We start from the raw sequence: 18,904 nt of genomic DNA on the forward strand, positions 1-18,904 counted from the left end.
GGGCTTCACCAGTTTCCTCATTTCCCCTTCCCCACCTCATCCCAGTTCCAAACTTCCATCTTAGCACCATCCTCATGACTTGTCCTACCTGCCAATCACCCTTCCCACTGATCCGCTCCACCCTCCTCTCCGCCCTACCACTTTCATCCCCATCCCCGTCCACCCATTTTACTCTTCGCTACCTTCAACCCAACCTCCTGTCTGACCTCTCACCTCCATCCCCACCCTCATCCACCTATTGCACTCCCCAGCCCCATCCCCCCCTCCCATTTATCTCTCCACCCTGGAGGCTCCCTGCCTTCAGTCCTGAAGAAGAGCCCAGGCCCGAAACGTCGAAACTCCTGTTCCTTGGATGCTGCCTGATCTGCTGCGCTTTTCCAGCAACACATTTTCAGCTTCTGAAGAGGGGGTCACAAGACTCAAAACATTACCTCTGCTTCTCTCTTCGCAGAGGCTGCCAGACCTGCTGAGTTTCTCCAGCATCTGCAAATGTTTTGCATTTATTCGAGTTGTAAAGCCATTAGACTGGGCCTGCAGTAGGTGGTGAAGGAAAAAAACATACTTGACCTCACTCTTACCATTCTGCCACTCCAGGCACATCAGTCTGTGGTAGTATCAGTAAGGGTGACCATTGCACTGTCCTTGTGGAGATGAAGCCCCACCTCCACACTGAGAATATATTTCATCATGTTGTGTGGCACTATCGCCGTGCTAAATGGGACAGACTTCAGACAGATCGAGCAACTGAAGACTGGGCATCCATGAGGCGCTGTGGGCCATCAACAGCAGCAGAATTATCTCCAGTACAATCTGTAACCTCATGGCCTGGTATGTCCCCCACTCAACCATTACCATCAGGCATGAGGATCAATCGTGGTTCAATAGAGAGTGCAGGAGGGCATGCCAGAAGCAACACCAGCATGAAGTGTCAAGCTGGTGAAGCCCACAAACAGGACTACTTGTGTAGGCAAAGGTGAGGACTGCAGATGCTGGAAATCAGATTAGAGTGGTGCTGGAAAAGCACAGCCAGTCAGGCAGCATCCGAGGAGCAGGAAAATCAATGTTTCGGGAAATGCCTCTTCAGAAGCTGCAAGGCCTGCTGAATTTCTCTAGCGATCTCTGCCTTAGTTTGTTTCAGGCCTCCAGCATCCACAGTTCTTTGTTTTGTTACATTCTATTAGTTTTCCTGATTACTTGCTGTACCTGCACACTAACTTGGAGCGATTCATTTATTCAGTTACCCAGATCCCTCTGCATCTCTGAGCTCTGCAACCGCTCACCATTTGGATAATATGCTTCTTTTTTATTCTTTCTGCTAAAATGGACAATTACACACTTTCCCACATTTTATTCCATTTGCCAGACTTTTGTAAGCCCCTTATATCCTCTTCACAATTCACTTTCCTACCTATCTCTGTGCCATCAGTCAATTTAGCTCCATACCTTCGATCTCTCCATCCAAATCATTTCTGTAAATTGTAAAGAGAGCCCAGCACTGACCTCTGTGACATATCGCTGTCATATCCTGTCAGGCTGATAAAGACCCACTTATTCCTACACTCAACTTCCTGTTCACCAACCAGTCTTTTGTCCGGGTCACTGTTACCCCCAACACCATGAGCTTTTATTTTGTTTTATTTTGTGCACTAACCTTTGATGTGGCACCTTATCAAATGCCTTTTTAACGTCTGAGTATAATCCATCCACAGGTTCCCCTTTATCTACAGCACAGGTTACTGCTTCAAAGAACTTAAATGACTCAGTGGCTCGCACTTCTGTCTTACAACGCCAATGACCAGCCTCAGGTGACTGTCTGCGTGGAGTTTGCACATTCTCCCCGTATCTGTGTGGGTTTCCTCCCACAATCCAAAGATGTGCAGGTTAGGTGAATTGGCCATGCTAAATTCCCCACAGTGTTAGGTTAATAATCAGAGGTAAACATAGGGTAGGGGAATGGGTCTGGGTGGGTTACTCTTCGGAGGGTCCGTGTGGACTGGTTGAGCCAAAGGGCCTGTTTCCCCACTGTAGGAATTCTAAATTTTAATTTTCTTTTAACAAAACCACACTGGCTCTGTCTGATTACCTTGGACTTATCCAAGGCCCTGTTATAATGACTGAAATAAAAGCTTCTAATATTTTCACTATGATGGATGATAAGCTACCTGGTCTGTAGTTTCCTGCTTCCTGTGTCTGTCCCTTTTTGAACAAAGAAGTTAATTAGTTATTTTCCTATCTAAAGGAACCTTACCCAAACTTAATGAGTTTTGGAAAATTAAAATTAATGCATCAACCATCTCACTAGCTACTACATTTTAAAACCCTAGGATAAAATCCATCACGGGCTGGTAACTCATCAACTCTCGGTTCTAGTAATTTACTATTTCTTTGGGAATTATAATTTTCTTGAGTTCCTCCCTCCCTTTCAATTCCTGACTACAGCTATTTCCAGATGTTACTTGTATTCGGTTTACTGAAGACCGACGCATATTCTCTGTTCAGTTCGTCTGTTATCTCCTTATTTTTTATCATCAGTATTTCCCCGGATTCATTTTCTATAGGACCAACACTTGCTTTGTTAAACTTTTCTTTTTTAACTTCCTGAAGATTTCCTGTCTTGATTTCATATTTCTAGCTGACTTCCTCTTGTACTCTTCATTTTAATCTTGCAGTAATTTGTTTTTGCTGGTATTTTATATTCTGTGCAATCTTCTGATCTGTCACCTACCTCTGTGCAACTGTAAGTCTTTTCTTTTCCATCTGATACTATCTTTGAGATTCCGAGTTAATCACAGATGTCAGACCCATCCCTTGGAATTTTTCTTATTTGTTGGAACATGTCTGTTCTGTGGTTTCTGGAATATCGCCTTAAACATTTCCCACTGCATCTTGACTAATTTATTCCTTAACCCAAATTGCCAGTTCACTTTTGCTAGCTCTTCTTTCATGACTTGTTTAAATTTAAAGTCTTGGACCCACTGTCCCTTAACCTGTATAAATTCAGCAATATTAAGTTACTGCTACTGAGGGGCATTTTCGCAATGAGGTTTGTAACTAATCCTGTCTTGTTGATCAAAATCAGATCTAATACAGCCTGTTCTCTGGTTGGTAAGTTCCTAAGTTCCTTGTCTAACTATTTCATCCCATCTGATCATTCGGGTCAATGGGCTGAGGAGTGGCAGATGGAGTTTAATTTGGATAAAAGTGAGGTGTTGCATTTTGGCAAAACCGATAAGGGCAGGACTTATACAATTAATGGTAGGGATTTGGGTAGTGTTGTAGAACCGAGAGATCTAGGGTTTCGGGTATATAATTCTTTGAGATTTGCATCACAGCATGGTTAAGAAGGCATTTAGCCCACTTGGTTTCCTTGCTCAGATGTTTCAGTACAAGGGTTGAGACTTAACGTTGAGGTTGTATAAGACATGAGTGAGGCCCCTTCAGGAGTACTCTGCTGTTCTGGTCACCGTGTTATATGAAGTATATTATTGAGCTGGAGAGGGTTCAGAAATGATTTAGCAGGAAGTTGCTGAGAATGGAGGGTTTGTGATATGAAAATGGACTGGAAAGGCTGGAACTTTGTTGAGGGTTGACATGATTGAGGTTTACAAAATCACAAAGGGACATAGATAAGGTGAACAGCAAAGGTCTTTTCCCTTAGGTGGGAGAGGGAAAACTAGATGAGAGGAGAAATATTTAAAAAGGACATGAGGGCAATTGTTTTACACAGCGAATGACTGATGTGTGGAAAGAACTTCCAGAACAAGTGGTGAATGAAGGTACAGTTACAACATTTAAAAGGCATTTGGATAAGTGCACAAATAGGAAACATTTGGAGGAATATGGGCTAAATGTAAGCAAGTGGGACTAGTTTAATGAAGAACCTTCTCGGAGTGGCCGAAGAGTCTGTTTCCTTGCTGGACGACTCGATATCGGTTTAATGAGAAGTTGCTTTTGACAAACTCCCATTCTTTTTTCCTTGATAAACTGTCCCACCCTGTACTTACTGTTCAGGTGCCTGTACACAACACCCACAAGCGATCTTTATCAGCATGCTCCACCATCAGTGAAAAACAGGGCTTGGCTGAATGCCCGTTATGTTGAATTACATGCAAAAATGTCAGAAGACTTAAAATTGGCCCACACCTCCACCTTTATCGACTGGGCTTCCAGATTCAGACTGCGAATGGTGTTTGACTGCTCTGGTATGGTTAGTCCAGCTGAGTTATGCCCCTGGCCAGTTTGATGGTCGCCAGGGACTCTGTTTTGCTAACTCTCTTGTTCACTTTGTTTGCAACAAAACCAGGTGCTTGTGTTCTATCACCACCCTATGGCCCATGACTTTCCCTTTCTGCGGCCGGGGAACCAGATGCCAGCGCCCTGGGCAAACACCACCGACGCACGCAAGTTGGTACAATTCCTGGAGACCACCCTGAACGAGCGGGCAAAGAGGGGGACTTTCCACGTGTCCCAGGCTATCCTCACCCCTCAGACCAAGACGGTCATTCGAGGACTCATCGTCGGACTACGTGATTCTCTCGTCGCCAGGTTAGCTTGCAATCTGCTTCCATTCTGAGTGCTGGCCTTCATTCTGTCTGAGCTAGGAAAGCAAACTTTTGTTTAATTTTCCAAAGATGGGCATCACAGAACATAGAACATAGAACATTACAGCGCAGTACAGGCCCTTCGGCCCTCGATGTTGCGCCGATCCAAGCCCACCTAACCTACACTAGCCCACTATCCTCCATATGCCTATCCAATGCCCGTTTAAATGCCCATAAAGAGGGAGAGTCCGCCACTGCTACTGGCAGGGCATTCCATGAACTCACGACTCACTGAGTAAACAATCTACCCCTAACACCTACCTCCCCTTAATTTAAAGCTATGCCCCCTCGTAATAGCTGACTCCATTAGTGGAAAAAGATTCTCATGGTCAACCCTATCTAAACCCCTAATCATCTTGTACACCTCTATCAAGTCACCCCTAAACCTTCTTTTCTCCAATGAGAACAGCCCCAAGTGCCTCAGCCTTTCCTCATACGATCTTCCTACCATACCAGGCAACATCCTGGTAAACCTCCTCTGCACCCGTTCCAATGCCTCCACATCCTTCCTATAGTGTGGCGACCAAAACTGCATGACCAAAACTGTGTATGGCGATCATACACAGATGGAGCTCAGAATACATGCTCCCTGTAATTTGCCATAAAATACTTAAAGGAGTTAGAATCTGGTATCCATTTGTTATTTAGTTATTAAACTTCGTCAAGGGGCAGCATTTTTCACAGAACGATGAAGGTGGGTGACTGCTGGTCAAACATAGGATTAGGATCTCTGACCACAGCAACAACTTACGTTCATCTAGCGCCTTTTGACGTGAGAAAAGTCCCATTAACTAAATTTCAACACTGTGCCTCATGAGGTACATGAAGTCAGACGACCCAAAGATTGGTTCAACTAGTTGATTTTAAAGCAATAAGGAGAGGGGTAGGGAGGGAATTCTGTGTTTAACGCACTCCCAGGCAGCTGAAGACAGGACCCATTATGAGCGATGGGAATCAGAGGGATGCTGAGGTGGAGTAGAGTGAGCTGAGAGGGTTGAGGGACTGGAGGAGATGACAGAGGTTGGGAGAGGTTTCGAGTCCAGTATGACTCTTCTCCAGAACTGAAGGGGGGATGGGAAATAACGCTGTTGACCAAGGGGGAGGCGCAAGTGGAATGGACAGCGAGACTGCTCAGAACAAAAGACAAAGGGAGACCCTCATGGTTGCCAGTGTGGCTGACCTCAAATTTCTGAAGGTTCAGTGTGTAACATCAGCCAGGACAGTACTGGAAGAGTCAGGTCTGCAGGATAAACTCAACATGGATATATGACAAGACTGCCCCTTTCAGAGAATGTGCGCTGCCCTGTTTCTCTCACAGAGGGGTGTTGGGACCCTGGTGCTAAGTCTCTGCTCCAGGCAAGCTGTGTAAATAGCTTTGTTTATTTTAAAGTAGACGAAAGAAGCATGATGGGTGGGATCAGACTCTCGCTGAACCAAGGGCCTTTGGGTTTTGCTTTCATATTGATTTTGAATATGGTGGCTGCTGGAGTTAACAGGCTCAGCTCACTCTCTCTCTCTCTCTCTCTCTCTCTCTCCCTCTCCCGTTCTCTCTCTCTCTCTCTCTCTCTCTCAGCTGCTGCTGGTGAAGACTTAGAATGTCTTTCCTATTAGAAATAAAAGAGGCAGACTTTTTTTCAGTATTTCTTTCAGCTGGAGTAGACAAAGACAGCACATGAGAATTCAACAGTTTTGCTAAATTGCCTTTGCCAAGGATGTGGTTATGGGGTGTTCTCTATATTTATAAAGCTCTGGTTAGGCCCCATTTGGAGTACTGTGTCCAGTTTTGGTCCCCACACCTTAGAAAGGACATACTGGCACTGGAGCGTGTCCAGCAGAGATTCACACGGATGATCCCTGGAATGGTAGGTCTAACATACGAGGAACAGCTGAGGATCCTGGGATTGTACTCATTGGAGTTTAGAAGGTTAAGGGGAGATCTAATAGAAACTTACAAGATAATACATGGCTTGGAAAGGGTGGACGCTAAGAAACTGTTTCCGTTAGGCGAGGAGACTAGGACCCGTCGACACAATCTTAGTATTAGAGGGGATCAATTCAGAACAGAAGTGTGGAGACATTTCTTCAGCCAGAGAGTGGTGGGCCTGTGGAATTCATTGCCGCAGAGTGCAGTGGAGGCCGGGATGTTAAATGTCTTCAAGGCAGAGATTGATAAATTCTTGATGTCACAAGGCTATGGGGAGAATGCTGATAAGTGGAGTTGAAATGCCCATCAGCCATGATTGAATGGCGGAGTGGACTCAATGGGCCGAATGGCCTTACTTCCACACCTATGTCTTATGGTCCTATATTGGAAAGGTTGATAACTAATGGTTAAATCATATATTACCTTGTAAGTATTTCAATAGGGTTAAATTTATGCTCGTTTCTCTTTCTGTTTGTATTTTAACTGCGAGGTAAAAATAAAATGTGCTTAACTTAAAGCCTAGTGGTGGACTAATTGAATTACACCTGGAACACAGCATTTCACATTTAGCTTTAAATAAATATAAAAGTTCGGGTCTAGGCTATCTCCTTTCTATACTTGGGGGAATCCGTCACAGATGGATCTGATACAGAGTCAACTCCAGACTGAGCACCACAATGAAGTTCCCACTTTACATCGTGAAAAACAAAATAATAGTGTACCCTTGATTCAGACAGTGCTCAAAGTGAAGGAATACAATGAGCAGGAGCCATATGGTGATACTGTATACCCTTGAGAGAGAGGCTTGTTTCTTTAGTGCACTTCAGCATTGAACCGTTTCATCCCAGCCTGTCCATTGTGAGCCTGTCCACACAGTGGTGCTGTTTGTTAATAAAACCAAGTGCGAATAAGAGAAGGAAAACAGTATCACAATCCAAACAACAGGGCCCAGAAAATGGCCATCTCAAATCCCCAAAAACCCCATCGTCAGAAATCCCAAAATAAAGCGGCCATCTCAAGTTTCGAAACTACTCCCTTCTTGAATCCCAAAAACGAACTCAAATCTCAATTCCCCATGACGACTATTTCCAATTAAAATCAACATTACTCTCTCAGATCCAAGCGTTCTCCTCTGTTTCTTGGGATGGTTATTTTCATAGCTGAACACAGAGGCAAGTTCAGGAAATATTCTGAACAGGGAGCGAAGAAAAATCTGATGCAAATCACCCGTGTTGGCATGGACAATATGATTCAGACATGTAGATGTGTGTATCAATTGTTTGTCAATAATAATAAAAAACTTCCATCTGTTCTGTTTAATTTCTCTGCTAGAAACCTGCCAACGATAATGAACTGGGTGAAGTCTCAGAAGCCCGGTGTGAACGGTGTCAACATCATTACCTCAGACTTTGTGGAGCTTGTGGACTTTGCCACGACTGTGATCAAGTTAAACAACTTGCTGCTGCATGATAGGAACAAACACGAACAAATTTAGTGCACTTTCCCATCCTGGGCAGGGTATTATTTTGTGTAATTGCTCAACAGGGAGTGTAGTTGCCATATGCATCAATATTAGACTCATTCAGTCCACTCCAAAGTCCACCTTGGCGCCTGTCTTTATTTTTATAAGACAGGCAAAAAAAAATCCAAAATCTCTACTTACTACGAGAATGACAAGTCATCTCATATTTACATTCCACTGGAAGGAGGAGGTACTTACAATGTGTCAACTTTATACAGACAAGGCCCATTGGCTGTAGTAGAAATGTATTATAGAAAAGGCTGCAGATGTAATGATTTTAATATATGTTTATAGTTACAAATGATAGATTAAAGCCATAGGGTGCTTTTTAAAAGGTGCTTTGAAAAATGCGTATTATAAAGAAATTGTATTTTGTGATCACAGTGAAATCTAAAATTGTCTGAATTAACTATAATTTCTAACAATTGCAGTCACATTATGAGGTTCCGGCAGGATAGTGATAAAATCCATACCTAGTTCAAATTCTACCTGCACTGAGGTGTGTTATGACAGGTCCAAACATGTTGCTAAAAAATTTTGATTTTAACAGTCAAGAGTTAAAGGCTAATGAACCAAGCAGGGAATGATATGGCTGAACGCCTCACCTCAGCGACTGTTACACAGGCAATTTAATTTGAAAATGTACAGGCAAAAAGGTTTTCAGCTTGGTGTGGTGCAGAGCAGTAACATTAACTTCAGCAGGACTGAGATTGGCCAGGGCCATGAGATCAGAATGTTTCTGTTGTTTGTCTATATTCTCAGTGCACTGTGAGCCACAGTCTATACTGTGGTGCAGACTGAGGGAGCCGGTGCTGCAGTGCAGTTAGCACTGACCTTTATAATCCAGAGCTTCACAGCAGGTGGTGAACTTTGAAATCCAAAATTAAATATTAGGAACAGGCAATAAAAGCTGGACTTATTAATGGTACCCACGTTCCAGGAAGGAATTTCATAGAATCCCTATAGTGCGGGAACAGGCCCAACAAGTCTATACTGACCCTCCGAAGAGTAACCTACCTAGACTCATTCCCCTACCCTATTACTCGACATTTACCCCTGACTAATGCACCTAACCTACACATCTTTTGGCCAATTCACCGAACTTGCACATTTATGGAGGGTGGGAGTAAACCGGAATACCCAGAGTAAACCCACGCAGATACAGGGGGGAACATGGAAACCAGATTCAAACCCGGGTCCCTGGTGCTGTGAGGCAACAGTGATTAGATCAGATTAGATTCCCTACAGTGTGGAAACAGGTCCGTCGGCCCAACCAGTCCACACCGACCCTCCGAAGAGTAACCCACCCAGAGCCATTTCCCCTCTGACTGATGTACCTAACACTGTGGGCAATTTAGGGTGGCCAATTCACCTAACCTGCACATCTTTGGACTCCGGGAGGAACCAGAGGAAACCCATGCAGACACGGGCTGTACCTCTGAGTGTGCCTGCACACACACAACTACACACACACCTACACATACACACCAATACACATACCTCTACACACACCTACACATAGACATCTATGCACACACACCTATACACATACCTGCACACACACATCTACACGCACACACCTACACAAGCACATACCTACACACACTCACCCACACACACACCTACACACACCACCTACACACACACACACCTCTACGCACACACCTACACGCACACACCTACACACCTACCTATACACACGCACACACCTACACATACAACTACACACACAGCTACACACACACACACACATAGCTACACACAGCTACACACACATACATCTACACACACACTTACACACACAGACACACACACACTCACATACCTACAAACCTGCACACAGACACACACTCACACACCTACACACACACAGACACACACACCAATACATACACCTACACACACAACTACACACACACACCTACACACACATACCTACACATACATACACACACACACACACCAATACATACACCTACACACACACCTACACACATACCTACACATACACATCTACACACACACACCTACATACACGTACAAACCTACACGCACACCTACACATGCACACACCTACACATGCACACACCTACACACACCTAAACAGACCTACACACACACCACCTACACATACACACATCTACACACACACCCCTACATGCACACCTACACACGCACCTACACACTCACCTACACACACACTCACCTACATACACACACCTACACCCATACACACCTACACACACACCACCTAAACACACAGACCTACACATACACCACCTACACATACACACATCTACACACACACACACCCCTACATGCACACCTACACACGCACCTACACACTCACTCACCTACATATACACACCTGCACACACACCACTTACATATACACACACATCTACACACCCACCTACACACATACCTACACACCTACACACACTCACCTACATACACACACCTACACACACACTTACACACACACTCCTACACACACCTACATATACACCTCTACACACACACCTACATGCACACCTACACACGGACCTACACACACATCTACATGCACACTCATCTATACACACACCTACACATGCACACCTACACACACAACTACACACACACCACCTACACACACACCTCTACACACACACACCCCTACATGCACCTATATGCACATCTACACACGCACCTACATGCACACACACCTACATGCACACCTACACACATGCACACACTTACACACACCTACACACACAAACACCTATACACACCTACACACGCACACACACCCCTACAAGCACACCTACACACGCACACACCTACACAAACATACACCTACGCACACACACCTACACACGCACACACCTACACACATATCTACACACGCACACCTGCACACACACACCTACACATAACACCTACACACATCTACACACACACACCTGAACACACCTACACACACACATGCACCTACACACACACCCCTACGCACACTACATGCACACCTACAGATGCACACACCTACACGCACACACCTACACATGCACACACCTACACACACGCACATACACACACACATATACTCACCAGCTACACACATGCACACCTACACGTACATACACAACTACACACACACACTCACCTACACACATGCACACCTACACACACACCTACACACAGACATCTACACACACACCTATACACACTCACTTACACACACACACATCTACACGCACACACCTACACAAGCACTCACCCACACACACACCTACACACACCACCTACACACACACCTCTACACGCACCTGCACACACCTACATGCACACACATACACACCTACACACGCACCTATACACACGAACACACCTACACACACAGCTACACATACACACCTATACACACACCCCCTACACACACACACATAGCTACACACACATTCACCTACACACACACTTACACACACAGACACACACATACCTACATACACACACACTCACATACCTACACACCTGCACACACAGACACACACTCACACCTACACACACACCTATACACGCACACCTACTCATACACACCTACACAAACCAATACATACACCTACACACACACCCCTACACACACACCTACACACACGTACAAACCTACACACACACCCCTACATGCACACCTACACATGCACACCTACACACACACACCTACATGCACACACCTACACATGCACACACCTACACACACACACTTACACACACACACCTAAACACACCTACACACACACCACCTATACACACCATCTACCCACACCACCTACACATACACACATCTACACACACATCTACACATATACCCCTACACGCACACCTATACACACACACCTATACACACACCATCTACACACACACACACTTATGCATACACACCTGCACACACACACACCTACACACACTTACACACACACCTCTACACACACACACACACCCCTACATGCACACCTACACACACACCTACACACATGCACACACTTACGCACATACCTACACACACACCTATACAAACATACACCTACACACACACCTACGCATACACACCTACACACACACCTGCACACAAACTGTACACACATACACCTACACACACACCTGCACACACACACGACTATGCATACACACCTACACACGCACATCTACACACACACACCTGCACACACCTACACACACACGCACCTACACACACTACATGCATAACTACAGACGCACACATCTACACACGCACCTACACGCTCACACCTACACACGCACACACACACCTATACTCACCAGCTACACACACACATCTACACACACACCCTACACACGCACCTACATGCACACCTACACACACACCCACACCCACACCTATACATACACCACCTACACACACGCACACCTACACAGACACACCTACACACACTCACCTACACACATATCTACACACACACACCCCTACACACACACACACCTACACACATACACCTATACACACACCATCTACACACACACACACTTATGCATACACACCTACACACACACCTGCATACACACACACCTACACAGACACACCTACACACACACGCCTACACACACACACACACACACACCTGCACACACACACCTACACACACATGCACCTACACACACACCCCTACACACACACTACATGACACCTACAGACGCACACACCTACACACGCACACACCTACACACACACGCACACCTACACACACACATACACACACACACCTATACTCACCACCCACACACATCTACACACACACACACCCCTACACGCACACCTACATACACACCTACATACACACTCACCTACACACACACTCACCTACACACACATACACCTATACACACACCACCTACACACACACACCCCTACATGCACACACCCCTACACGCACACTACACACACACACCTACATGCACACTCACCTCCACACACACTCACCTCCACACACACACTCACCTCCACACATACACATATACACACACCATCTACACACACACTCACCTCCACACACACACACACTCACCTCCACACATACACATATACACACACCATCTACACACACACACCTACACACACACACCTACACACATACACCCCTACATGCACCTACGTGCACACGTACACATGCACACACCTACACACACACAGAGTTGTTTCTGTTCATTAGGCGCAAGCTGAGACTGCAGATGCTGTGGATTAGAGTCAAGAGTGCGGTGCTAGAAAAGCACAGCCGGTCAGGCAGCATCCGAGGGGCAGGAGAATCGACGTTTCGGACAAAAGTCCTTCATCAGTAATGAGGCTGTGAGCGTCCACCCCACCCCCCCCCGGGCTTTTGTCCTAAACATCGATTCTCCTACTCCTCGGATGCTGCCTGACCGGCTGTGCTTTTCCAGCACCACACTCTCAATTATGTTTCTGTTCATTGTCTAATCACAGTCAAGGGATATCCAAAACAACAGCCCCATGGAAAATCTGGTGTACACCTTCATGTGCTCACCCACTTTCTGTCTTAGAACTGGAGTGCTCCATTCACCGTCCTGCTCAGTGAACCAGGAACTGGGCTGGAACTGAGGGAGTCTGGGGCAACAGCAGACACCAGGCTCCCTCTGGGCCTACACAACCATTTAATATGAGCATGTCCGAACTTCAACATCCACATCTCTTTCCCACCCTTTCCCAGATTCCTTCACTTCCTTCATGTTGACGCATCTTTCAAGCTCGCTCATAAATATAGTGAGCCTGGTGTCCAAATTGTCACAGAGTTCCAAAATATTCAAACCCTTACTTTGCAGAAACTTCTCCACATTGCACTCACGAATCGCCAACCCCTTACCCCGAGACCGTGAGCTCATTTTTTTTGGATAGGCAGGCCAATGGGAAACATACGTTGCACATCTCATCTGCCAAACTCTCTCAGAATGTTGTCCGCAGTAGCAAACTGGCCTCTCGTGCCTCCCTGCTCCAGTGAATCCGACCACAAGGGGCAGCTCTGAGAAGCTGGAGCTCCCGATTGAATACTGGAAAGCAGCTAATCGAGGCAAATTTGGGCCTATCAGGGTTGGAAGCCCTGATAGGATCCTCAATTCATTGTGGCGGTGGGACCTTACACTCAGTTCAGGCAGCAGCCTGGACACCTATGAAAAGGCGAAAAGTGTGGTGCTGGAAAAGCAGGGTGGGGCAGGTCAGGGGAGCAGAAGAGTCAACGTCTTGGGCACAAGACCTTCATCAGGAATGTGGAGGGGAAAGTGGGCTGAGAAATAAATAGTGGATGGGGGTGGGGATGGTGGGGGGGGGAAGATAGGTGGAAAGGCAAGAGGTGAGGGACAATGGTGATAGGTCAGTGGGGAGGGTGGAGCAGATAAGTGGGAAGGAAAATGGACAGGTAGGACAGGCCAAGAGGGCAGTGCCGAATTGGAGGGTTGAATCTGGGATGAGGTGGGGAAAGAGGAGATTTGGAAACTAGCGAAGTTGATGTTGATGCCGTGTGGTTAAACAGTCCCAAGGTGGAAGATGAGGCCTTCTTCCTCCAGTTGTCAGGTGGCTTAGATTTGGTGGTGGACAAGGCCCAGGACTTGAGTGTCGTTGGGGGAGTGCGAGGGGGAGTTGAAGTGGTCAGCCACAGGGCATTGGGATTGTTTGGTGCATGTGTCCCAGAAACATTCCCTGATATGCACCGTGAGTTGACATCCTCGTCTCCCGGATGTAGAGGAGACCACATCGGGAGCAAAGGACACAGGAGATGAGAGGCTCAACTGATCAATCATTGGCTTGTCATCTATACAGACTGGGGTTTGGCCATTGCCCTGATTGCATAGATACATAGAATCCATACAGGATGGAAACAGGCCCTTTAGCCCAACAAGTCGACAGTGACCCTATGAAGAGTAACCCACCCAGACCAATTCCCCATCCCTATTATCCTATACTTACTGCTGAATAATGCACCTAACCTACACATCCCTGAACACTACGGGTAATTTAGCATGACCAATTCACCCTGACCTGCCCATCTCTGGACTGTGGGAGGAAACCGGAGCACCCAGAGGAAACCCACGCGGACATGGGGAGAATGTGCAAACTCCACGCAGACAGTCACCCGAGGCTGGAATCGAACCCGGGTCCCTGGTGCTGTGAGGGACCAGTGCTTACCACTGAGCCACTGTGCCCAAATCAGGGAAGATTTCAAAATTATATCCCCTTAAAAACTTCATCCCATTTTTTCCTGTCCTGGCTTTCAGGAAGAGCTGACCTATGGGTTTACATTCTAAGAATTCAAGGGCAGGCCCTCAATTTTCCAGAAATGGGTGCAGGCTCATGCCCACCAGACCTTCTCTGTGATAGTAACACAGTTGCCAACAGACTGAAAGGTTTAGCTGGGCAAAGGAAAGTCTAGCATTTGCAGTATCCACCTAACACTGGTGTAAGGCTTCACACAGAGATACCAAGAACCCCCCATTGGGCAATGGTGAGCCCTGTTTGCAAAGACACTGGGAGGGCAGTTAATGAATTAGACACTGCTGAACTGACAGCTTTCACACACACTCACGTTTGCACATTAAGCTGCCGGTTTACACACTGGTGATTCACACTTGTATGCGATGGCTGGCTTTCACGTGCTCACTCAGTGATAGTTGCACGTGTTTGCTTGCACACTCATGTGCACCACTGTGAGAGTGCTGCCCTGTTGGAGGTCCTATCTACTGGAGGGAGTGTGAAACTGAGGTCCTGTCCCGTGGTGTTGTTGGAGCCCACGGGCATCGTGCCCTGACCAATGTTTAACATCATGAGATTGGCCGAGTTGATAAAGATCACTGTGCTGGGAGTGGGAGGTTGCTGTGTTTCCCGCATTACAACAGCGACCAAGTTAGAAAAGTACCTCCATCACCTGTCAGGCGCTTTGGGGAAGCAGAGCATGCATTCCTAATGCAAACAATTGGCCAAGATAACAACTGAGGGTCATCTCTGCCTGGTGTGTACCTCACAACTGACCTCATGGTTCTCCACACTGAATTGATACACATTGATTGCATGTTCTGATAAATTGTGTATGATGTGTTACACTTACTGAAGGCCTCATTTGTTACAGACCCACAATGCATCAGTGATCACTCAGTCCTGAAGACGACCCGTGTGCACAGATTGGAGTGCTTTACACAGATTTGATGGACTGGACGCGCTCTGTCATGTTCACACAATCTTTGAATTTTACAGACAGTCATATTATTGCAGAAGGAGCCCACGATATCTTTGCCAGCTCTCCGAGACAGCAAATCATTTCATTTCATGACGACACAGAGACAGACAGCTGAACCGAACCAGTCTGTCTACCTCTGTACTCACAACTTAGTGACATTAAACTATCAAAGACCCTCATCATCACTCCAATGGCTCCTCACCAGACTTTTGAATGATCAATCCCAGACTCGGTGAATAATTAATTCCAGACACCAGTTTTGTATTTCAAACAAAAGACTTCACTGCGTATAAAATATGCAAGAAATTCAGCAGAACAAAAGTTAAACAATGTGGTAAATTGATTAATGTCTATGCTTTAAACTTAAAGCATTTGTTTATAGCCCCATTGGCAGAAGAGACAGAGAGGTAAACACGGTTAAGGGATAAATAAAATAAAATACTGGTCAGTTTACTTAAACAGTTTTCATGATGCATTTCAGAAGCATGCGTGTGGATTGCTTGGTCATTTTTCATGCAACATGGATCTGGACCCTTTCTCCTTCACCCAGCCAAAGGCAGCTATGTTTCTAACTTAGCTTTCAATATTTTGGCTTCCAAATCTTGATGTGGCAGGTTAGGCAATGAGTTTTAAATCTTCAGCACCAGGTTTATCTCCTCTGAAAACATCGTTCAGAAAAACAACTTTGGTTCTGGTTCTCACTGATAGACTGATCGGTCTAATTGAGGTAAGGCCTCAGGTACCATTCAACAACTGTCATCTGCTTTAATACAGGATCTCTTTCAGACTTGTCAGAACCAATTCCCAGGTGCTGACCTTGTTGCTAGCCTAGTGTACAAAAGCTCTTCATCAAGAATGAGGCTGAGAGCTTCCCCCCACTGGCCCACAAGCCTCATTCCTGAAACGTCGGTTTTCCTGCTCCTTGGATGCTGCCTGAACTGCTGTGCTTTTCCAGCACCACTTTGGTTTCCAGCATCTGCAGTCCTTGTTTTTAACTAGTGTTATGAAGCTGGGTTAAATAATAGTGTGTCAAAAAGAATGTATGGTTCCCTTTAAGACAGAAAGTGCTTTTCTAAGTGTAAGGTACAGCAAATGCTGCCAGTATACAGAGCAGGGCGTTCCCAAATAGACACATGGAACAATTGGCTGTTAAGTGGATACCTGAGCTTTGATTGCTGTTTTGACAACAAATCACATCTGACCAATTGATTTAAACCAAACACTCAGCTCTCCAAAGCCAATCAAATTTAAAATCTGATGATATTGACAGCCTGAAACCAATCTGACTGTAAGAATTTCAGGTGTAATTAGGGGGATAAAAAGGAGCGTTTTTGAAAATTGGGCAAAGAGAAACTACCACTGAGAGAGAGCCAACAGCCCTGAATAGCTCTGAAAGAAATCTCAGAAAGCACCCTTTGTTAAAGGTACTTGCAGTAAAAAAAAATCGAAGATGGTTAGAAATAGGAAAGGTGAGGTCACCCTGTTAGGTGTTTTCTACAGGCCTCCTAATAGTCCTAGAGAAGTAGAGGATAATATTGCGAGGATGATTCAGGAAAAGAGTGAAGGTAGCAGGGTGGTTGTTATGGGGGACTTTAACTTCCCAGATATTGACTGGGAGAGCTATAGCTCGAGTTCATTAGATGGGTCGGTGTTTGTACAATGTGTGCAGGAGGGTTTCCTGACACAATATGTCGACAGGCCAACAAGAGGGGAGGCTATATTGGATTTGGTTCTAGGTAATGAACCAGGCCAGGTGTTAGACTTGGAGGTAGGTGAGCACTTCGGGGACAGTGACCACAACTCGGTGACTTTTACTTTAGTGATGGAGAGGGATAATCGTGTGCCGCAGGGCAAGAGCTATAGCTGGGGGCAGGGAAATTATGATGCAGTGAGGCATGACTTAGGTTGTGTGGATTGGAAAAACAGGCTTCAAGAGAAGAACACTAATGAGATGTGGGGAGTGTTCAAGGAGCAGCTACTGCGTGTCCTCGATAGGTATGTACCAGTCAGGCATGGTGTAAAGGGCCTTGTGAGGCAGCCGTGGTTTAGTAAGGAATTGGAGTCCCTTGTGAAAGGGAAGAAGGCGGCATATGTAAAGATGAGGCGTGAAGGTTCAGTAGGGGCGATTGAGTGTTATAAGGTAGCCAGGAAGGAGCTAAAGAGGGAGCTAAGAGAAGCGAGAAGGGGACATGAAAAGTCTTTAGCTGGTAGGATTAGGGAAAACCCAAAGGCTTTCTATAGGTATGTCAAGAATAAAAGGATGACTAGGGTAGGTATCGGTCCAGTCAAGGATAGTAGTGGGAAGTTGTGTGTGGAGGCGGAGGAGATTGGAGAGACATTAAATCAGTACTTTTCATCAGTATTCACTCAGGAACAGGACACTGTTGCTGATGTGAATATGGAATCACAAATAATTAGAATGGATGCCCTGGAAATATGCAGGGAAGAGGTTTTGGGAATATTGGAAAGGATGAATATAGATAAGTCTCCTGGGCCTGATGGCATTTACCCCAGGATCCTATGGGAAGCTAGGGAGGAGATAGCAGAGCCATTGGCCTGGATTTTTATGTCATCGTTGTCAACAGGAATAGTACCAGAGGACTGG

The 18,904-nt window shown here is 45.8% G+C and overlaps 1 protein-coding gene across 2 annotated transcripts in view; it reads left to right on the plus strand.

Moving 5' to 3' along the window:
* The window catches only part of plcxd2 (phosphatidylinositol-specific phospholipase C, X domain containing 2), a 32,724-nt gene extending 15,987 nt beyond the window's left edge, over positions 1 to 16,737 (plus strand). The window contains exons 3-4 of one of the 2 annotated variants that reach the window (XM_060832878.1): positions 4,304 to 4,545; positions 16,192 to 16,737. In XM_060832878.1, the coding sequence (XP_060688861.1) occupies positions 4,304 to 4,545; positions 16,192 to 16,210 (261 nt within the window). In that variant the 3' untranslated portion in view covers positions 16,211 to 16,737. Of the gene's footprint in view, positions 1 to 4,303; positions 4,546 to 7,857; positions 8,382 to 16,191 lie in introns of those variants that run through there. The other variant, XM_060832877.1, reaches the window with a different exon arrangement.
* The last annotated feature ends 2,167 nt before the right edge of the window (positions 16,738 to 18,904 follow it).

Source organism: Hemiscyllium ocellatum, chromosome 12, assembly GCF_020745735.1.
Source record: "Hemiscyllium ocellatum isolate sHemOce1 chromosome 12, sHemOce1.pat.X.cur, whole genome shotgun sequence".
Taxonomy (NCBI): Eukaryota; Metazoa; Chordata; class Chondrichthyes; order Orectolobiformes; family Hemiscylliidae; genus Hemiscyllium; species Hemiscyllium ocellatum.